Source organism: Cavia porcellus, unplaced genomic scaffold, assembly GCF_034190915.1.
Source record: "Cavia porcellus strain 051 isolate PalLab524CR breed Dunkin Hartley unplaced genomic scaffold, mCavPor4.1 scaffold_6, whole genome shotgun sequence".
In the NCBI taxonomy this organism is placed as follows: domain Eukaryota; kingdom Metazoa; phylum Chordata; class Mammalia; order Rodentia; family Caviidae; genus Cavia; species Cavia porcellus.
This window is the reverse complement of record NW_026947489.1, coordinates 24,164,425-24,188,397: the sequence shown is the minus strand read 5'-3', so window position 1 is coordinate 24,188,397 and position 23,973 is coordinate 24,164,425. Positions and strand designations below refer to the sequence as shown.

At 38.9% G+C, this 23,973-nt stretch overlaps 1 protein-coding gene across 6 annotated transcripts in view; it reads right to left on the bottom strand.

Moving 5' to 3' along the window:
• Adamtsl3 (ADAMTS like 3) overlaps positions 1 to 23,973 on the bottom strand; it is a 321,817-nt gene that overhangs the window by 180,440 nt on the left and 117,404 nt on the right. For all 6 annotated transcript variants that reach the window (XM_013158894.2, XM_013158893.2, XM_013158895.2 and 3 more), the window contains exons 5-6: positions 18,137 to 18,182; positions 10,727 to 10,963 (exon numbers count right to left, since the gene is read on the bottom strand). In XM_013158894.2, coding sequence (XP_013014348.1) covers positions 10,727 to 10,963; positions 18,137 to 18,182 — 283 coding nt within the window. The remainder of the gene's footprint in view (positions 1 to 10,726; positions 10,964 to 18,136; positions 18,183 to 23,973) is intronic.

Sequence of the window (23,973 nt, the reverse complement as noted above, 5' to 3'; positions counted from 1 at the left end):
ATCATTTTCTATAGTTTCAAGAACCAAAGACTATAATTTACTAAGACAAAATCCTTATCGTATAGTGTAGTTAATGAGGCAAGTTACAAAGACAGAGGATAACATAAATATTTTAAATACACGAGCAGTGCTCATCAGAATAAGCACCCATCTATAAATTATCACTTCAGCTAAGAATTATTTCAGTCTCTGCATACAATTTACTAATTGATTTAAAAATATAATGTTTACATAAGTGTCATTAATTCAAATTAAGCAAAAAATGATTATTTTCATATAAATCAAATTTTTTAAAACTCAACTTCTGTTTTAAAGCCCTAAAAACTGGGTTCTACCTTTGGGAGAAATTTAGCATTTATGTCTTGAAAATTAGAATGTATGGAGCTGTGGTAGCCACTGGGGATACTCACAAACATTGGCGCCCCTTCTTGGCCCACAGATAACACCCCCTCTTCCCTCAGCCCCGCTAAAGCTATCTGTGGTAGCCAACTGTCTTTGGTCAGTCACACATGAATCTACGTGACCTGTGTCATTTCTGTGAGGAGCTTTAAGAATCTTTAAGTGAGCCCTTTTGGCTCCTTCTCATTACTGCAGTAGCACAGAATTGAGTGTCTATGTTATATGGATGTGTGAATCTGCCCAAAGGAAACTCATTAATCTAACATGCATTCATTTGCAAAAAACAGCAGAGACCACAGCTTACCTACGTGAGGCAGTGTACATGAATGACAAGTAACCTTTAATTATTTTTAAACCACTGAGATTTGCAGTTTGCTGGTTCCTGCTGAAAAATCCAACTTCTATTATACAGGAATGCAGTAATTACCTGAATCATGGTCATTCATACTAAGGTGATTTTAAGAGGTGCAAATTTTCCATTAAAATCTAGATTTCTGACTTCTTTTGACAAAAACAAAAAAATTAAAACCATCAACACAGTGATACATAGCTGCCCCTTGCACAACAAGGGTGTGCTCTCCAGATCTCACCACTCCCATGACACACTGGAACAATGTGTTTGAGGGTAACGTGCGGACAGTGGAGTCTGAATCTACACTACGCTGCCTCCGCATGATGCACTAGTACTGTCTTTACCAGTCACATCCTACTTTCCTCGGCTACCGGTGGACTCATACAAAAAGAAAAAGGTCTGCACAGTGGGTGAGAAAATGGATTCTGGAATTAGGTTGCCTGGGTTCAAATTCCAGATCTATCATTTTCTACCTATGTATGCTAGACTGAACATTCAGGTCCTCCTAAAACTCAAAAATCTTGGTGAGGTCCTAACATCCAAAGTGATGCTAATAGGAAGTGGAGCTTTGGGGAAATGAGTAGGGGGAGAGCAGAGCCCTAAATGGGAAGTGACCCCCAGAAATCCCTCTTCTCTCCCCTACATGAGGACACAGGCACCCATGAACCGGGAAGCAGGATCTCACCAGACACTGAAACTGCTAGCACTTTGCTCAGGACCTCCCAGCTTCCAGAAGTATGAGAAGCACATTTCAATTATTTATAAGCCCCTGTCAGCCACAGTTTGTACAGCAACCCAGATAGACTATGATCCTCTGTGAAAATATCTATTCTTCAGTGCCCATCGGACTTATAAGCAAACCAAAGACGGTACTCTATTACTGCATTAGGTTGTGGTGAGCTAATACCGTTAGGTGCTTAGATGATACCTGATCCCTTTGTCATCATTTTTATTACAAATTCAAAGTAGTTTCTTCCTCTATTCAGCGGTCAGGGAATTCAACAAACATAAATAATAAATCAAACTTGCTCTGCAGAACTGGTCTGATAGGAGGCAGAAGCAAATTTTGTTCAGTGAGCATAGTTGTCTCGCGCTGCCTGCGGTGTCCACGCTAATGGAAAGTTGCTCCCAAGAGCACTGTGACATGTTCATCTAAACGATTAAACTGTAAACACATTTGCAACACTTGTTTGTAGTCTGGGCCAAGTACTCATCGGGGCTCACATCAGCGAGCCTGAGGCCAGCAAAGGGAATACAAGTTTATTCGCTCTCCCTAATGGCTGCTCATGTCCATGGTCACAACTGTAAAGAAAGAGAATTTATGTGAACATTATCCTGTCAAACGAAAGATACTGAACTAACTGAGAAGAGTATGAATCACTTCTGATGAAGCACATGCAGTTCTTTTTACTCAGATACCTGGGCCAAAAAGGCACTCAGCTTTCAACACCACCAGGTATTATTGCCCTTTACTGCCCAAAGAATTTGCTTATCCTACTGGAATCACAGAACCAAGACATGAGACACTCATTTGAAGTTGGCTAATTCAGCACTGAAAAATACCTTTATCCTGCAAGACCCTTCAAACCCTGAGAGTACCTGAAGCAAACCAGGCAAATAGACTGAAACAATGAATCAGAGGACAAAGGTGGTGGTCAGGATACACAAGGGAACCAGGGGAAGGTTCTCAGGGCTGACTTAAGCCTTCTTCTGGGAGAGGTGTTGTACTGGGCATTTGGAATATTGTCCGTGAAAGAATGAACTTAAAACGGGACCTACCGAGAAGGAAACCTCCTTTTTACTGATCAAAAAAGCCAAAACTCGTAGGTGGTAAGGTAGCAGCCAATGAATTGGTCTTCCACTGATCAGTTGCTGGAGTGGTACTGTGGTGCAGCCCTCTCTACATCTGAAGTCTGCTTGGTCCCGAGCACAGCCATGCATCACAGGAAGTTGCCATGCCCGTCCATGACTGGAGTCATGGATGACTTTGGCCTCATGGATCAGATGAGCAAAGTCAATAGCTTGCTATTTCCCTACTTTCCCAAGCAACAATTCTCTAGCCATCTTTTGTTACCTCTGTTACCCTCAAAACATCTTCAGATTTCTCCTCCTGCCTCAAAAGCCTATGTCCTTATTCTCATTAGATGACTGTGCTGCCTATTTCACAAAATTGAAGCCATCAGACTTTCCTGTCCAACCCCATACACACTGACCAGAGGTCTATGTATCATCTGTCCTACTTCTTTCAAGGGAAGAGGTGACCCTCTTTCTTTTATCCTTAGACAGTCCAGCCCTGGCTTCCCCTCTCACCCCCGGTACTTGCCCCAGGAATTTCATCAATTGCACATTTCCACCTCTCAACCAACTGCTCATCCAACCCCAGCGCACATGCATCCTTGTTCACTGGTGGATTTACCAGGAAGTTGACAAAGTTCACATTTCATGGACACCTTTCCTGCTCCTATCTTTCCCTCCATTTGCCCCAGCCTGGATCCCTGAAACCACAGAGATAAAGAGTGTACTCAGTGGTAGTAGAACTGGTTTACAACAGGAAGAATTTCTGGGTAACAATACGCCCATTTGGGAGACTGAAGCAAGAGAATTGCAAATTCAAGGCTAACTTGGGTCACTTAGTGAAACCCATCTCAAAATGGAAAATTAGAAAAGGGCTGGGGGTGTATCCCAGTGCAAAGCCCTGGGTTTGATCTTCAGGACTGTTAAAAAGAAAAATCTGCCAAATCGTGAAATAAATCTTAAAAGGAAGGAGTCACCAAACCTGTAGTCATTTGTTATGTCTTCTCATTTCATTGTTAATATTTGCTTGGTGCCTGCCTTTGTAATCATAACTTCATATCCGTTTTCATGCAGATACTTCTAGCACCAAAGACTGCATCTGCTCGGGTATTTTCTAAGTGTTTCTTATCCTGGAGACAGACTCTCCCTGGACCTCACATTCCTGGTAGTTTTTCATCTCCACCTCTTTATTCTCATAATTGGATTTTTTCACAGGGTGAATTAATGCTCATCTCCCTATTTGTTTCCACTCATTCATTCTTCACCATGATAATGAAATATATCCTCCCCTCCCTCCCAGAAGACACATCCACCCCAAACCTGTAAATGAGATCTTCCTTGGGAGAAATGTTTTTGCAAGTATAATTAAATAAGGGCCTAAAGATGAAATCATCCTAGATTTAGGCCAAGCCCTAATCCAGGGACAGGAGTCCTTATAAAAAGAGATGAAGATGCAGAGGCAGACAGGAGACAGGGGTGACACTGGAGGCAGAGGCTACAGTGATGTATTTGTAGGGTCAGAGCTCACAGCTGGCAGGGGACAACTACAAGCCAGAGGAGAAGCCTGAAGTGGGCTCTCCCTCCCACTCCAGAAGGAATGAGATTTACAATACCTTCATATTAGACTTCTGGTCTCCAGAGCTGCAACAATGAATGACCACTAGCCCGTGGTCATTCGTTATAGAAACCACAGGAAAAACACATTTTTTTTAAGGATGGACTGGAGACTTTTATTAGGTAAATGGATGCAACTTGATACCAGACTCATAAGTGAAATAAATCAGACACATATGTATAAACATCACATTGTCTCACTAGAGTGAGAAGCTGAAAGAAACTATATAATACAGTTATGATTGTTAAATTACTGATTTCTCTCAGTTCATTGAAGAGAAAAAATTGTGCCAGTACTGTTCAGACCACTGAATTTAGATGTCTTATACTCTGGGTGATTGATTTGCTGATGACAGTGCTCAATGTATGCACCATCGTTGCCCTTGGTTGACATGTTTTGAAATTGTTTTTCCTCTAAAGTAAAATGAATTTGGGAAAACAAGGAAACTCAGACTAACTCAGACTTTACATCCATTACATCTTTATCCCACACCCTTAAAATCCATTCCTATACCTGTTCCTAGGTCTTTCTTTGCAAGAAATAGAAAACTCTGGAATTCTTTGGGGATGCATTGTGCTCCTCATGGATCATGCTGTGTATCCCACCTTTGGAAGTCCTGTGAGATTTGAGCTTGGTTACAGACATAGAGGCAAAAGTGTGTAGTAATGGTAGGCTTTGAGGAGTGTCAGCATTGTCTCACTGGTTGAATGCATTAGGGCAGTCATTACTGTTTCTGTGGACAACACAGGATTAGTTTCCTCAGGTACAGGAGGAAAGGCCAACACTCCAGGGGTTGGGAGTGGGGACATCTCTGCCTTTGAGGATGAGGAAACCTCTTCCTTTGTCAAAAGAATCTCAACAGAATTTAGGGGTTAGCACTTTCACTTTAATTTCAGATAGTCTTTGAGGCTGAGTCTTAAACTTGTGCTGTAATTCAGCCAATAAAATTATGTGGGCTAGTTTTTAGCTTATAGCAACTTCAGCTCCTTGGCTAATGGAGAGCAGATTTTCCTTTAGGTTACACTTAGAAACTTTTAGATTCCTTATGAATGACTGCCACAGGAAATTAACACAACCTCTACCTACCAGGGCCTTTTCCACTTATGTCGCTGAGGTTGCTCAAACTGAGGATGCGGTCAACCCCCTTTGGATAAAATGAAATGAGGATATCTCACCTCCACCCCTCTTGCTTCCCTAAAGTATTTACTACTGCTAATTTTCTTTAACACTCAACCACCCTTGCCTCCTGTTTTCCATCTCTTTCATACCGGACAGAATCCATTCTATCCAGCCTCATCAGGAGCACTTCCAGGGCTCACCTCTTTGGCAAAAAGGGACAGGGGTCTGTCCTTGGTGATTTGTTCCAGTGTTCAGTCCACGAGGACACTGGATTTAATCACATGAAAACTCCTAGGAAGATGTTTCTAGTTTAGAATTTTCCCTTAACATCAGTGTTTTCTGTCTGATGAATGTGGCCTCAGCATATACTTAGTGAATGTGCTACAATCCAGACAGCATTCCAAACCCTCTCCTCATAGCCAATGAAACATTCAGTCCTAACATATCTGCTTCTTTCATCTCTAAATATTACCTCCCTTTCTTTATCCTCCTTCCTGAGCTTACCTTTAATAAGCTCAAATCATTCCAAAATAAACTTTCCATTGTTTGCCTAGGTCCTGTCCACTCCAACCTGCCACAATGCCAATAAAGTAATCTTTCTGACAACAAGATCAATTGAGCTATTTCTTACCAAGTTCTTCAATATCTCCTTCTACAACTTACAGCTTATATTGTTTTCACCAAAATTTGTACCTCACCTTATAGGTATTTTTTACCACAATCCTATCAAATGAGTCAGATACCCCTAAACTTACCTGGTGTTACCTCCCTATTTTCTCCATTTGTAATCTCCTCCTTTACTTTGATTTGTCTAACTTCTAATCAACTTGTCATGACCTCAGAATCCAAACACACCTCACCCAGGGTGTTCTCCTTGTGCTCAGATTACTTTGCTTCTAATAACAAAGGCATTTTAATTATGAAACAATATATGTTTATTATCAATAATGTGGAAAACAAAAAACATAAACCCACCAATAAAGATTATGATCACTTAGTACACAAAATCAAGAATGAATTAATAACAATAAACAGAAGAAAATAGTAGTTTTGACCTACAGGAAAATTAATCAGTAAAAAGTATCAAATGATGTTGTAAACAGGACTGGCTAGCCAGCTGAGGGAGGTTGGCTGGTCTAGTCTTACAATAAAAAGATGACAAATAAGAGTGAAAGAGTAAAATTTAAGAGCAAGGGTAGAGAGATCTGGATATAAAGGACAAATAAGTAAGTACACTGATGACTACAATATGACTTCTGAAGAGAACTGTGGGGTCATACACAAAATGACCAGAAAGGACAGTTGGAAGAACTCATAGACTTGAACAGGATGAGCAACCTTACTTGCAGGAGTGTACTGAAGGAATGCTACGGAGGGACCAATCAGCTGTCCTAGAGAAACAACAAGCTTGAGCTGGACGATGCAGAATTGGAGGGTGAGACAGAAGTAAAAAGGAGACCAAGGTAACTGAACAACCTCTGCATCATTTTCAATCACAGGACCAGGATATTTTAAGGTAAGTACCCATACCTGACTTCTACCCTCAAACTTACATTCTGGAGTAGGGGACTGTCACAAATCAAATAATCACTGGATATATATATATATATATATATATATATATAATTATAAAATGCTATAAATGCCAACAAAACAGTACTATAATAGAACCAGAAGAACCAATTTAGATAAAGTAATCACAAGATGCCACTTAAGGAAGTGACATTAAGGTGATACCATAAAGATACCTAAGAGTAGCCATGAGCATATATACAAGACCAGGATGGGATTAAACTAGATCTGAAATCACATTTAAGCCTCCACATTAGGAAACTAGAAGAGAAAATTAAATCCAAAATAAGCATAAGACAATAAATATTAAAAATTAGAGTCAAAATATCAGTGAAAGTGAAAATAAAATTGATAGAGAAAAATCCATGAAATCAAAAGTTGGTTTTTTAAAAAGATTAATAAAATTGATATTTTATTAGTCAGTCTCCTTGGGGCATATCAATAAAAGGAAAAAGGAGAACTAAAATAGTAGTATCAGAAACAGAAGTGGCAACTGTAATACAGATCAGATCCTACGGCCTTTAAAAGGGTAATAAAGGAACATTAAGAGCAGCTCTACGGCAACAAATCTGATTATCTCTAAAAAGAGGCAATCTTCCTAAATTCTCACAAGAAGAAAGAAACAATGTAAGTAACCCTATACTCATTAAAGGCATTTAATCAGTGATTAAGTACCACCAAAAAACAAAGTATTCCCTGTTACATTCAACACCTTGAGGAGAAATTATACCAATGCTTATCATCTCTTTCAGAAAATAGAAGTGAAGGAAATACTTTATCTTTTTCCATGAACACAAGTGCAAAAATCCTCAACAAAACATCAGTAAATCAAACCCAACAATGCATAGAGAAAATAATATACCACAACCTGATGGAATTTATCTCAGGCATGTAAAGCTGGTTCAACATTCAAAAACCAGTTAATGTAATAAATCAGCCAAAGAAGAAAAAGAATCACATGATCACATCAAGAGATACAGATAAAGCATGTGACAAAATCCATCATTCACTCAGGATAAAAACCTTCAGCAAATAAGGAACAGAGAAGAATTTCTTCAACTTGATGATATTTACAAAATTTATTCTTAACATCATTGATTTAATCATGGGAAGGCTAGACACTTTCTTGCTGAAACCAGGCATAGGCAAAGATATTCGCTCTTATCATAGCTTTTCAACATTATCTTAGATGTCCTAGCTATCACAATAAAACAAAAGTTATACTGATGATTGGGAAGAAAGAAATAAAGCTGTTCTTGTCTTTGTTCACAGATAACATGGGTGACTATGCACAAAATCTGAAACAAATGATAACAAAGAAAACTCCACAACTTCCTGAAACTACGGTTGCTGGATGCAAGGTTACTACACAAAAGCCGATCACTTCTTGAAGAAAGAACAAGTGGAATTTGAAATTGAAAAAACAATATCACTTACAGGAGCACCTGATAAAGGATATACTTAGGTGTAAGTCTAAAAAGATATGCACAAGATTGTTGCAAAAAACTACAAAAGTCTGATGCAAAACTGGAATATAAATAAATGGAAACATTTCATATTCACAGGAAGATTCAATATTTTCAAAATGTTATCTCTTTCTAGTTTGATTCCAGTCATTTTTTTTTTTGGTTACTAAAAGAGTATTTCTACAGTTTATACTGGATAAAAGCTCATAGTAGTTCATGCAATACAGGAGAAGAGTGGAGCTGGAGGACTCATAGTACATAAATTCAACTTACCGTGAAGTGTCAATAACCAAACAGATGGTATCAGCACAAGAACAGCACACAAAAGAGACGGTCAACAACATACAGAAAGATGTGGGGGAAACTTAAATGCGTATCATTAAGTGAAAGAAGCCAATCTGAAAAGGCTATATTCTGTATGATTTCAACAAATGACATTCTGGAAAAGGCAAAACCATGGAATCAATAAAAAGACTAGTGGTTTCCAAGGGTTATAGGAGATGAAAGGGAAAGCACAGAGGACTTTTAGAGTGGTTAAACTGTTGTGTACATAGGGGATATGTGTCATTATATATTTGTCCAAACCCATAGAATGTACAATTCCAAGAGTAAATCCTTGGGTAATGATGTTGATACAGGTTCCTCAACTATAACGATCATATTATTCTTTGGAAAATGTTGGCAGTAGTGTGCTGGATGTATGTATGGTAAGAGGGCAGGGTAGAAATCTTTAACTTCTATTAAATTTTGCTGTCAATCCAAAAGGTTCTAAAAATTAGGTCTATTAAAGAAAAATGTGGATAAAGAAGATTATATGAGGATCCTGCAAAGGCAGTCCTGGATCTCATTACTAATGGGATGGCAGCCTTTGGGGGCTTGGAGGCACAGTGGAAAGACAACTTCTGATGTATATTTTAAGACAAGCACTAGCTGTCTGTTATGGAAAATGGATTTGAGGAAACGATGGAACTGGGAATACAGAGCAGGAGGTTATTAATACACTGTAGGTCAGAGCTAAAGGGGGCTTACAGTAGGACAGAAGTCAGTAAAGATGGAAAGATGTGATGGATTAAGACTTTCCTTTGGATGGAAAATGGGTAGAACTTAGCAATGGATTAGAGTTGTGTATTGAAAGAGAAGACTCAAGAGTGAAGGCAAAGTTGTGGGGTAAGCGAATACAGGCCATTTTTCAGATGAAGAATAAACAAAGATGAAGCTGATTTAAAGAAGATCATAGTTCACCTTAGACTTGAGTCTCCTGGCAATAGCTGACTTGGTTGGTTGCTTGCTTTGTTCCTGTCTGTGTTATGAACATAAAGAGTAGATGAATACTACCCATTCATTATTTTTAAAGCATTTTTCAGAGATCAGAAAAATGGGTGGAATTTTGTCATTTATTTGCAGCCCCCACGCTGCCTCCACAGCAGTATCCCAAAACCTCCCATTCATTATGAGCCCCTGAGGTTTACATCTCAGGCACAGTCATCACTCATCACAGCTCTATAAAATCCACTCTGAGAAATCTGTAAAATGCACTCACTCAGTTAAGTCAGGCATTGCTCCCCAAAACTCAAAGCAAATATAGTTTAAATCTAAAAATCCCCCCTAAAAGCTTATTTGTTTAAAGGATGGGCTTCAGGATTGGGTCATAAGGGCATAAACTGCATCAGTGGGTTAATTCATTGATAAGATCATGATTTAGCAGCACTATGGAATGGTGAGAGAAACAGAAAGAAGGGCCAAACTAAAGGGAGTGGATCATGGGGTGTGGCCTTAGGGCTAAACCTGCTTCCATAACCGTTCTCTTTGGGCTGTTTCTCTCTTTCTCCCTTTCTGCTCACCATAAGATATACATCTCTCCCCCGCCGTACTCTTCCACTGTGATATTTCTGTTTCCACAGGCCTAGAAACAACAGAGCTGTGGGACTATGGACAGTGACCTCTGAAACTGTGGTGAAAAATAAACCTTTCCTCTTTTAAACTGTATTCCTCAAGTATTTCATCATAGCAATGAAACACTCATTAGTTTTAATAACAAAATCTAGAAAATCTACCAGTGTTTTTCTTCTAAAGTAACAGTTCTCAAAGTATGGTCCTCCAACCAGCACCATGAGTATCTCTGGGAACTTGTCAGAAGTGCAAGTTCTGCTGAGTTGGAAATTGTGGAGGTGGACCCAGTAACCTAGTTACCACAAGTCCTCCCAGAATTCTGGTATATGTTTACCCTAGAGAGCCAGTATAAACATGATTTAAAGGCTAGAAATATTCTTTTAAATATTTTTATAATATGATAGTCAAAAACAATACTTTCATCTGCATGATCAGAAGTACAGGAGCAGAAGATTCTCTTTACTGAGAAAGGGCATGTGCATCCCAGAGGCAGGGACATGACAGGCAGGTCTGGCTCACCTGGCAGACGCCACTGATGCACATGTCCAGGGAGTCCGCATTGCAGCGAGTTCCATCTAGCACTTTGGGTGCCAGTTCCACTACCAAGTTCTGCCCTCGTGCATGGCACTTGAGTGCACACGGGGCAGTGGGATCATTATACCGTGGAAGCCATTCATAATAATGCCCCTGATACTGGACGTCATTGTAGGCTGAGCACTGCTGGGCTCTGAAGTCTTCTGCATCTGGAGGACAATCCTGGAAGCAGAGAAAAAGTCATCACCCTTTGATACATCACCCAGTGACAGGGCCCAAGAGAAGGCTGAATGATGACACCAGAATCCCAGGAGACCAGCTCTACTTACCTTCCTCCTGGGAGTCACCTTGTTCCTTCATCTTGCCTCTTTTTAAAAGTAGAAACAGACTCTATAGCTGTGGAATTTCCCTGGGCTCATCACGATAATGATCTATGTAAGGAATTATTTTGTTTGCTGTGATCACTCTTCTACTTAAGTGGTTTTTTTTCAGATATTTAAATATTTCAGTATTTAGGCATCAAATCTGTCCTGTTTTAACCAATTTCATGTAATTCATTCCATTCCATTGTCCCCTCCTTTTTGAAGAAAACTAAATGCCTGTAATTTTTCCAGGGGATTCAAGGTCTCCATAGTAGCATAAATTATTAGCCATGCCTCCAGGAGCTATTTCAGTGGGAAGGGTGATTTGCATTAAATTAACCATCTCTAAACTGTGGTGCTTCGGGAGAAACTCCTGTCTACACTTGTGTCATTGGTTAATTTATCTGCTTTTCTCCCTTGTCAAGTGCACCTATTGCTCTTTGCTGGCAACAAATGCCTGCCCTCAACTGGCTGTAGGTTGGGCAGCAGACAACAAAAGCAAACAGGTCCAGTAAACATCCTCAGACACACTAATAATGATAATAATGATGATAATAATAATAAGTGCTTGTGTAAATACTGATGACTCAGGGATCTTTTAACTAAATTACTTTTTCCTACAGATATTTCTAAGGCAACATGCTGGATAGTCAATTTTAAAAAGTTCACTTATTAAAAATCCATTTTTTTGGTGTACAGATTTCCTAACTAAAGAACACAGATACAGAAAAAGGTAATATATTAACTAAGTTTTTCTTATTCTGAAAATAATAGTCATGGTGAAAACTCTGAGAAATGCTATTAGCAAAAAAGAACAAGAAACAAGGACTCTTGTATCTAAATCTTTATTCTTGGTTATTTCCTAAGTACTAGTTTCTTTTTTTTTTTTTCTTTTTTGCTGTTTCTAGAAGTCAAATTTCTGAGTCAAAGTATACGTTTGGTTTACAGACTACATAAAATACTGCAAATTACCTCTAGGAAGGTATCACTAACAAATTACCTTTTTTCAATACTGCTTTTCAGTTTGGATATTATAATTCTCTTTTTCCAACCAGAAGTGAAAAACAGAATTTCATTGCTTTCACTTATATTTCTTTATAATTTAAGCTTAATATCTCCCCACATATACTTGCTTTTTGTACAATTACTCAAAAACATTCTTGTTTTATGGCCTGTCTTGGTTTATCTATTGCACTGTTTGTCTTTTTATTATTTTTAGCAGATAAAGAATATTAACATCCATAATAAGTTACCAAATTTTGTCATTTGTGTTGGAAATATTTTTCTCACTTATTTTTGCTTTTAGCACTTGGTGAAGAAGCTTTGAATTTTTATGCAGTCAGTGCTACTAATATTTCTGTTTATGGTTTATTTCTTTATTAATGGTCTAGAAATGCTTTCATCTTGCCACAAGTTCTTTTTTAGATAAGCAATTGTATTTTTCTAGCTCTTTTTAAGATAGGCAATTGTATTTAACTCTTTCTTATATCTGAAATTTATTCAGGTGAATGGTGTGAGGGGGAAATCTGGCTCTACTTTTTTTTCCCACAAGAAGTTACTAATAATTTTCAGATATACTTTTCATTTTTCTTCTTTTTGCTACTTGACTTTTGGGTTTGACTGGGTATTAGTCAGTGCTTACAAGAGCTTGCAGAGCTGGGGCAAGGCTCCTCAAAAGACCGCATGTCCTCTGAGTCAGACTTAAAGCAGGACACAGAAATCTAGATGACTGGGCTACAGTGGCTACCCACATTGTCAAACGTAGAAGACTGCAACAGGTCCTGCCCTAGAGAACCAAGGACTGCACTGAAGGCCTGGTGCTCATTCCGTATCCTGTACAAATCCATTATCAGGAGGCCAAAGGATCCATGACAGAAGACAGAAGGGTTGGGGCCAGGAGGTCAAACACTAGAGCCAGAAGCTGGAGTCTGCACTGACAGGCCAAAAGGCACGTGCTGCGATCTGTGCCGAAAGCCAGGAGATGTCACCCAAGGTGACAACACCCAAGGTGAAGGCAAGGACCAGAACTCCCTTAAAGGGAACATCCAAGCTCCTTCAAGGAAAATCAGCCTTAGGAAAGTTCTTCCAAGGAAAATGAGCCAAAATCCTTCTCTCTTCTTGTCCTTTTACACCATTCGGACAACAATCTTCCTTCAAGAGGATTTTCCATCCCCAGAGCCAGGCTGATTCAACTCAGCTGGGCGAATCCCACTCAGGTTGACCATCAATTCACCATGACATACTGTGTGTCTCATTCTGGCCTTTATAAAATGCCTCAAATCTTTTTTAAAAGCAAGCAGGGAATCCATAGAATATAACAAACTACCCACTGGGGTTAGTTGTATTATTTTGCTGCAAAACATTCCAAAACAAATTCTTTATCATACTTACATTCTTGTTGCTTTAGCTAGATTAAATCTTAACCCAGAAAATTGAACGTGTCTCAAATTGGGAGGCTTTTCTCTCTTGAAATGAGGACTTTGCCCTCCAATTGGCCATAAGAAAGATCAGTGATAAGATGCCCTCACCTCCTGTCCCTCGAGCCATGGCCAGTTTTCTCTGCACCTGTCTCTGAAACCAAAGGGAAGTGTAAAGGGAGCGAGATGCGGGGCTCCCCGGCATGTGGCTGGCTGATGTGGTAGCGCTCTTGGGGAACCAAATGTGCTGGTTGCCTGACTCTGCGCCACCTCACATTCCATGCAACAGTCAATTTTCAAAACACTATGGGCAGCTAATGGAAGGAAGACAGATAGATCACAAGCCTAGATTAGTGGGTGGCCATGCCTGTACTCCATAGCCACAGCAACTATCCAGGGGCAAACATATGGTCCATCTGTTCTCAGAAATCTGGAATTGTCACAAAAGAGCCGGAGCTGAGAACTCAAGCTGTCTAGGTGAGGTGGGCCATTTCTTCTTGGAATTGCGTTCTGAGGAAACACAAGGAAGTACTCAGAGTAGAGAACAATGAGGTAACGGAGTAAACTGTGCATTTCAATAGAAAGAGTGTATGGAACCTGTATCCCTTTCTGATTCCTGGCTCCAGGTCCTCAGGCCTGTTTCTGCTAAATTCCACTAAATACTCACTCATTCGTTCAGTGCACCCCATTTTCCTTGAGCTCATGTGTGTAATATTCTCTGTTTTTAGCTACTGATGATCTCTGATTAAGGTAGTCTTTTATCAGGATCATGCTTTCTCTCTACCATGATTGGAGCTGGGTAGGTCAAGATTATCACTGTCCTCCTTGGGTAAGTGAAGGAAATGGTGAGACCTAGAAAGTGTTTTAAAGGGCAAGAGCAAGGATATATGACCAGGATATGACAGAGTTAAAGTAGATTCCCAAAGTAACCAGCACTCCATTGTATGATGCTGTGTTCTAGTAAATGAGGGGGATGCGCACACTGAATGCTTTCCTTCACCTCCCATTCTCCCACGATCAACAATACGCCTCCTCTAAGTGATTCAGCCAGTCCATATACCAGGACAAGACAATCTGGTGATTCTTGTGTCTTACACAATATAGTCAATATTTAAGAAACGTGAACAATCAACATTCTTCAGTTTTCCTTTTCTTGAGAAGTGTTTCTTAAATAGTAGTTTGGTTTAAAGCAACACCTACTTAATGCTTTATGAGCTTTGCCCTAAGTCACATGGGGCAGAAAATAAAAAGAATATAATCCAACACTATCACTCAGTGGGCTTGTTCTCTGATTGGAGATGCAGCTTTTATAGGCATGAGACAGAATGGAATCATGTGTCACTGTGGGGTGTGTAGAGTTATAGGAGGGTTGCAATTAAAGGAATGCAATTCTTACCCAAAAGTTAAATCAGAAAGCTGATGAGATAAAGCTAATAAATAATAGAGGCTAGATCAGCAACACTTAGCTCTAGCCTGACAGAGGTCATTGATAAATCAAATATAGAATTATGTGTTAGGAGGCAGTGGTCAGACTGGGAAGTACAGAAAAGAAAAAGGAGGAGGAGAGAAAGCAAGACAAGAAGAAATGGAGGAAGGAGAAGTAGGGGAGAGAGGAGAAGAAATAAGAGAAAAAGAGAGAAAAGGGAAGAGAAAAAGGGGAGGAGGATAATGAGGAGAGGCAAAAATGGTTCCCCAGTCAACAGCTGATACCTAGCACCTACTCAGATCACCCTATAAATAAGGGTCTCCTTCTCCTCCCAAGAGCACAGAAATGTATACACCACATGGACTATTTAAGGAGAAAAGCCAAGGAAGATTACCTAATAACCTGAGTATTTTCATGCAAGAGAGACAGAGTATTATGTAAGAGACTATTTATGCTAGGACTGTATAATTAATAAGCTTTAATTTGGCTTAGAAATTTAATTTCTCTCCCAGATAATCCCTAAGTAGGGACTTTAAGAAACATTGTTTTGTTTATAAGAAAACTTTAAACTTTCATGTTATCTTCTTATCCTAGTCGTAATCTGAGTCAAATTTGGTGTTCCTTTTGTATATAACAAATGATAAAAATTTCTAGCATAAAATGAATTATGGGAGACGGACACTATAAGCATGAACTAGTAAAATAAGGCACAGTGGAAACGTGAAATCTTGGATGAGATTTAAAGGATGGTGTGATGTAAACAGGAATTCACCGAGACATAGAACACAGCATGAGCAAACAAAAATAAATTTAGTATCTTTAAGGGGACTTGCACTGCATTGTTCATCAAACATGAGATTTGTGCATTGAAGAAGAGATTCAAAGTGTGGTTGAACTGTAGAGTGAAAGTCTAGACTTTTAAAAAAATATTACAATGAAAGACACATTACCTTTAATCCCCTCTAAATACATCCCCTGGCTCTGCACATACTTATCCAATTGTTCTTGTCACTTGCTAAAGCAATTCTGGAAGTCCTCTTTCATGAGCATGTTTTATAAACTGTGACCAAAAATATGGTGAATGCTGTTGCCAGCTACCACCCACAAAATGCAGGCTGGCAAAAACATTACAAAGTGTCCTCTTCCACCCTATTCATCAGATCTTGGTAAGACTTCTGGATCTCCCTTGAAGTAAAAAAAATGATTGAAAGGTCAAAATTTTGAATTGAGGCAGTCACAACACAACTAAAGATATCCAAGAAAGGATCTCCAGAGCTGTTTCAGAAAGGGGCAAGGATAATGGGATAGTGTGTTCAAAGAAATGGGAAGATTCTGGGCCAGATTCAGAGCAATGTGCCTTTTACTGTAATAAACACTCACTATATGTTTTGAACACACCATACATATTCAGTCAATGTCTCAAGGTTTCTGCATGTGAGTGGGGGAACTGAAAAGTACTGAGGATTCAAATAGGGCAGTGGCATAGAAAAGGTGGCATTTCAGGAGGATCAGGGTGACTTTATGGTGGAGGTCTGGAGGTCTGGAGACCTAATTGTGCTCATGATAAATATGTACATATCACAAACATTCTTGCCAAATTGTGATATACTGCATAAGCAGAAGTACTTTTCTCTTTGTCTCTACCATGATTGCCATTAATCCTAAAACTCTGGTATAAGAAAACCTGCAGCGAATTCAGATGTGAGACCTCCTGGATGACACGCATGACTTCTCTTGGAGACTGCCACTGCTCTGATAGACCTGTGATAAGAGTCATTCTTTTCTGGGGCCATGGGTCCAGGCGCCAGCTTTTAAGGATCTATGCTTAGTGCTGAATGATGCTTCTGTCTGGGGACAGCAGGCATGTGGGAGCCAGAGCCCTGCACACAGGCATGCCTGTTCCTCGTCTTTCAGTCCCAAGGCTGAAAGCCCTATCTCCCCAACAGAATGGACCTGGGAGAGCCACTGAACCACAGCCTGATTTCTTGGGGACAGCAATGTGGTCGAGACACCGACTCTTTCCTCTTGAAGCACCACCCCCTGCACAGCAAAGATTTTTCATCTGTGCACTCAGCATGCACGTCCCTCTCGCCTCCAGTGCAACAGCTCAGCTGACTTTCCCTTTCATGTCTGGAGTCCATTATATGTAGCATCCTCTGCTGTGGCTGCAGGATTCAGGAAATGCAGCTGTAAAGTCTACCTTAGGCAGAGGACCTTCTGGGGACTGCGGCAGGAGACACAAGGACACACAGAAGGGGTCATTCCCTGCTCTTCCCTGACCTTTACCCCTTGCTAACTGTGGATATTCTGCTCTGTCCTGCTGTTCCAGGGCTTGGAGCGCCCACAGTGATCTCTTACAATGTACTGTCTCACCGATTACATCAGCACTCATGGCACATGTGTTATTCCAAGCTACCAGGCTTTAGTTATCACGGCCTGCAGCATCATTTCATCATCCCAAAGAACTGGGGATCTTTTCAAACTGCTGTGCAAGGGAACAACTAAATCTCATCAGATGAATTCTTCAGCATCTCGGTTTCCTTTTAATTCCTACCATTTTAATTTGGGTGTGCATCAATGGCAGTAACAAGGGAAATGTTTTGAGTGGAAAGGAAGATTGAATCCTTGTGTCTAGTTGGTATTTTTTACACTTGCAAAGAAAAATATTCTAATTTATTTTAGTAGTGACTGATGGGAAATAAGAGTGAGGTTTGTATACATCTCTCATTTCATGTGATCTTCTGACAAGTCGCCTGAACATATTTTGTACTGGACAAGACAGATGGTTTGCGGTGGCAGACACAGTGCTAGACTGTTCAAGTCCACATTCTTTGTATTCTTCTGATATAACCGTAAATTCATCTTTCCCTTTCTCTGCTGCAGTTCCTTGGTTGCGTATCAGAAATAATCACATTTGCCTGCCTGTAGCTGAGAGACCCTGTGCAGTTCAGGCGAGAGAGTGAACCAAAACACTATAAACTCTGCAGGAGTTTATGGTGTTACGTATTATTTCTATGAAAAAGGAAATTATTAAATGGTCAACAAGCTAGGATAAATAGAAGATACTGGATACACAAAAGCAGTTGTCAATTCAACAAGTACTCAAGCTTCACAAAAAATTGTTAGCTTTACAATACTTATACTTAAAACATGACTTTGTTGGGTTTTATATTGTTATTCTAGGACTTACGTGATGGCTGCATGTCTTGTATCGAATATTCTGTCCTTCACAATTCCTGAAGGAGGAAAAAAGAATATAATGATTTTGTAGAAGTAGGAGGCTTAAAGAAAGCAAAAACCAGATACTAGTCCTAAAAGAATTTTTTTGCTAATCACATTATCTCAAAGATTTTAAGGTTTAAATTCTAATAAAATAACTTCCATGGATCATGAGAGTGACAACTCTCATGAAGAGTACACTAAATAGAGAGGGAATTCCTCAGCTGTTTAATGTTGTAACTAACTTTATTACTCAATGTGAGTCCTGCCCAGGGCCCACGTAACCACTAAAATTAACATGTTGTGGTTGTGGGTGTGTTTTTAATATGTACAGTTGTGTTGTTTTTCTATGAGGAGAAAGACCAAGCTACAAAAAGAAGCATTTCTGTGGCTGTTCCCCCAGGGACCTTCTCTCTCCCTTTTCCTGAAACAGCCCAGGTCAGCTGGGCATTGGCTGTCTTCCTCCGTTGCTATGACTGACTCTGTCAGAAATCTGCCTGTGGCAACACTTCTGCTTTCTTCCAATCATCAACCTCACTAAATAATCTCTATGAAATAGTATTGGGGCAGCTTTCTTGGGATATTAATACCATTAGTGTGAGAATCCTCCAGCAATGTCACCAGTCACATAACCTGTCCTTCCCTCCAGCTTAGAGACTCTACAACTCAATTTCCCCGCTGACATGGCCTTTGAATACTTGAAATCCCATCCAATAGGCACTTCCATCAGTCCAGTGTTCATTGCTGTATATTCTACATAAACTCCTCCGGGTCATTAGACGTAGTAATGGCACCTTTCCCAATTTTTCAGTGGCATTACCTACTTGTTTTTCTTTTCTGTCTTTCAGGTCAACTGAATGGAAAATTTGAAATGAGGAAAACCAAACACAGATTTAAATCAATCCCTTCAACTAAAAGTCAATAGACAGCACATTCAAGTACCACATATTATGCTTCTGTCCACAAATCATGTAAATGAAAGTGAGGGTCCCCTATGATTACATTACTGCAATGGCAAGCAGAAACACCAAAACAACACCCAGGATTTGGAGGCAGATTTATTTAACATCAATGGGCACTGATCAGGATCATTCTCAAAATATCAAGTCTAATCCTTGGTACTTTGAGGCTTATATGGGATAAGTAAGCAGGAAGTACAGAAGCAGAGCATTTGGCAGTTACTGATTGGTTCTTATAATATGCATCATAATGACCGGCTATACATCACAGTGATCAGCCATTTTTTCAAGACAGAACTAGTAGAAACTTACAGGAACAGGAACTCTTACGTAAGCAACTAATAGACTGGTTGAAGGGTATTTTCTGCTACATAACTAGATGATATCACAGCTATGTTTATTTGCACAAATGCATTTTATGATGTTTTTACAGTGACAAAATCATCTAGCAATGAGGTTCTTAAAAATAGTCTTATGAGAATAGAATTTTAAATGTTATTCTTTTTATTTTTCTTTTGCCATTCTAGAAATTGAATTCTAGATCTTCACATTGAACTACATCCCCAGCCCTTTTTTATTTTTATTTTTTTAAATTTTGAGTCAGGTTCTCACTAAATCACTAAACTCCCCAGGCTGAGCTCAAACTTGTGATTCTCCTGCCTTAGCTTCCCAAGGTGCTAGAATTAAAAGGACGTATCACCACATCCTACAAGGTTCCTTATTCTAATATTTTATAGAAAAATGTGGAAATCTTAGTGAAGTATTTCTAAGTTTAAATGTCATTCTTGAGCCTATATGAAGTGCTTGATGGCATTAGTAATATATAACTAATCCTGCTCCCCAAGGTACCGTCTAGTGTCCTTGTTTTTACTGATTACAAAAGCAGTGAGTGAAAGACAATACTGTGTCGAGATGGTGAGGTAGAAAGTCAGTCATACAAAATTTCTTCAACAAGCTCTTTGCTCTTACAATTCTAGCCTTTACTCTTCCAATATTTCTGCCATGATTTATTTGCAGAATGAAAATTCGGCCATTAATTCAGTTTTGTGCTTTCTTTAATTTAATATTATAAGCATTTTCCCATTTTATTGATAATTCTTTAGAAAACATTGTTTTAATGATTATACATTAGTCCATTATACATGTATTATTTTGTTGTTTTGAATTTAGAAGTTTGTAATTGTGGTAAAATTGGCATATCTTGAAATTTACCATCTTAACCATTTTACTTTTGTTTTTAACTTTAAATTTTCTATTTGTACAAACTGGTCATACAAATTGATCGCATTCATCATAAGGAATTTGTACCTGTACATAATAAACCTTGATTCTTCTTTTTTCCCCAATCCTTGCATTCCCTGTACCCTTTCTCCCCCTCCTCGTTTATAAAAGCTTTGTTTCCATTTTCCTTCTATTCTCTTTATTTCTCTTACTTTTCTCCCTTCTCCCTCACTCTGCCCTTGTTCCCCTTCTCATTTGAATATTTTCTTCCAATTTCACAATATTTAGCCTTCATCATACTACTTATATACTCTTTGGGTTTCTCACACAAGAGAAACAATGCAATATTTTAACTTGTGTGTCCAATTTATTTCACTTAGGAGTATGTTCACAGGTGCATCCATTTCCTACAAATGATTCAAGTTTATTCTTCTCTATAAATACCATTTTTTAATCCACTCACCTGTCGATGGGCATATGGATTGTTTCCAAGATTTAACAATTTTAAATTGTGCTGCTATAAATATGGGTATGCATATATCACTGTGGTATGGTACTTCTAACTCTTTTGGGAAGATACTTAGCAGGGGAACTACTGTATCAAACGGAACTTATATTTTCATTTTTTGAGAAAATCTCCATACTGAATTCCATAGTGGCTATACCAGTTTACACCCCCTCCAACAGTGGAGAAGTGTTTCTTTTCCTCCACAGCCTCACCGTTTGTTGTTGATTGATTTTGTGATAGCCATTCATTCGAGAGTAAGATGGAATCTGTGTTATTTTAATTTGCATTCTCACATGACAGTGATGTTGAGGATTTTTTCATATATTTATTTGCTGTTTGTATTTCTTCATCTGAGAAATATCTATTCATTTCAGATGTCCATTTTTTAATTCTTTATATATTCTAGATGTTAAGTTCTTATCTGAAGAGTAAGTGATAAAACTTTTGTCTCATTCTGTGTGTCATCTCTTCACTCAGTTGGTGATTTCGTTATGTAAAAGCTTTTTAAATTTGATGTAATCCAAATTGTCTATTCTCTGTAATATTTCCTGTGCAATTGGATTTTGTTCACAAAATCTTTACCTCCACCTATGTTTTTAGGAGTTTTACTTATCCTAACTTCCAGCAGACTTAGTGTTTATGTTTTAATATTTAGGTCTTTGATTCATTTCAATTTTAGCTTAGTGCATGATGAGAGATAAGAGTTCAGTTTTTGGCATGTACAAAGCCAGTTTTCCCAGCACAATTTATTGAAGAGGCTATCTTTCTTCCAGTGAAGGGCTTTGACTCCTTTGTCTAAGATAAGGTAGCTGAGTGTGTTTGGAGCTGTTTCTGCATCTCTTGTTTTGTTCCATTAATATGCAGGTCTGGTTTTTTTGTTTGGTTGGTTTTTTACCAGTAACATACTGTTTTTATAATGGTAGCTGTAATATAACCTCAGATCAGGAATCATGATGCCTCCTGCCTTGCTCTTTTTGCCCAAAATTACTTTTTCTATTCTAGATCTCTTCTGGATACATATTGATGTAGTTAGGGGTTGTGCAGAGAACAATTAGACTCAAGACATGGAATTTATAATATTATTTTTATGATGGTCACCCAGAGTTAACACAACTGTAAGAACTCTATCTGCAACACCAAAGACATAGAATATTTCATTAAGGGCCTAAATCCCACAACAATGTCCCATATGAGTTCAGATGAAAAAACCAAAGCTCATGACAATCCTCCCACGAGTCCAACTGGAGGTCCAGAGCCCACAAGAAAGACTCACATCAGTCTCTTTTATGGATCCATGCTGGGAAGGCCCAAAGTTCAGTGGTGGGAGCCAGAAAGTCCATGCCAGCAGGGAGGGTGAAGGAGCTGTGCTGGTGGGATGAGGGTTCTACACTGGAGCCGAGAAGTCACACTCACAACAAAGACCAGGGCTGTCCTGAAAGGCACCACAGCCATCCTCAGCCATACGGAGGCCCCGAGCTCTTCCCACGATAAGCACAGTTGAGTACTTGCCAGGAAGCCAGCATGATGAGTTCATCCTGGAGACAAGCGGCACATGTCTTCCATTCTGGAGCCAGGAAGCAATGCTTGATGTGAGGACCAGAGCTTCTCCAGGAAAACCAATGGCTCAAACAGCAACTCGTAGGAGAACCCACAATGCCTCAACACCTCAACGCAACAATGCATTAATGCCTTCCTTCTCCTTCTCCACCTCTCTATTTATGCTGGCAACTTTCCTTAGGTGGAGCATCTATGCTCAGCACTATGCTGATGTAATCCAGCTGGCGTTAAGTTGACCACCAATTCTTAATCCATAACACATATAAATTTTTAGAGTTATTTTCTCTAATTCTGTAAGGTATGTTATTGGTAATTTGATTGGAATTGTACTGAACCTGTATAACAATTTTTGGAAGTAAGGTCATTCTTGCTATCTTGGTTCTGCCTATCTAAGAACAGAGCCTATCCTTCCATTTTCTGTTATCATCTTGATCTCATTTCTCAGAGTACTATGTTTTCAATGTAGAGACCTTTTACTTACTTCATTAGATTGGTTCCTAAGAATTTAATTTTTCTTGATGCTATTGTGAAAGGTGTTGAGTTTGTTATTCAGGTACAGTAATGGTATTGATTTTTGAGTGTTGACTTTCTTGTGTATCCAGTGTATCCTGCTACACTGTCAAATTTGGTTATTAATCCTATGAGTCTTTTGCTGGAATGTTTGGGGTCTTCCACAGAGTATCATGTCAGCAAATAATGATAATTTAACTTCTTCCTTTCCTAGCTTTATTTCTTTCTATTATCTAATTGCTCTGGCTAATGTTTCCATTTATATATATTTTACAGGAATGGTGATGGTGGGTATCTTTGTCTTGTGCCTGATTTTAGATTGAAAACATTCATATTTTCACTATTTTTAGTATGATGTTGGCTGTTGGTTTGTCCTGGATGGCTTTTATCAGATTGAAATGAAGACCATCTATTCTAATTTTCTGTAGGGTTTTTCTTATGAATGAGTGTTGGACTTTGTCAAATGCTTTTTATGCATCTATGGAGATGATCACATGGTTTTTGTCCTTGCTTATGTTAATGCAGTGTATTACTTTTATTGATTTGTGTATGCTGAACCATTTTTGGATCCCTGGGATAAACCTTACTTGATCTTAGTGTACAATCTTTTTAATGATTTGTGGCATTCTGTTTGTCAGTATCTTGAGGATTTTTGTATCCATGTTCATGAAGCAGATTGGCCTATAGTCTCTTTCATGGATAGATGTTTCTGTGGTTTTGATATCAAGGCAATACTTGCTTCTACGAATGAGTTTGGGAGTGTTGCTTCACTTTCAATTCCACTGAGTAATAATGACATTAGATCTCTAAAATTTACATAGAATTTAACATTGAATCTGTCAGAACCTGTGCTTTTCCTTGTTGGCAGTCTTTTTTATTATTACTTCTTAAATTTCATTGACTGTTACTGAGTTATTCAAAATTTTAAAATCTTCTTGACTCTTTGGGGTACTTCATATGTATGTAGAAACTTGTCCATTTCTTCCATGTTTTCCATCATATCAGGGTACAGTTTTTTGAAGTAGGTACTGATGATCTTCTGGATTTTTGCAG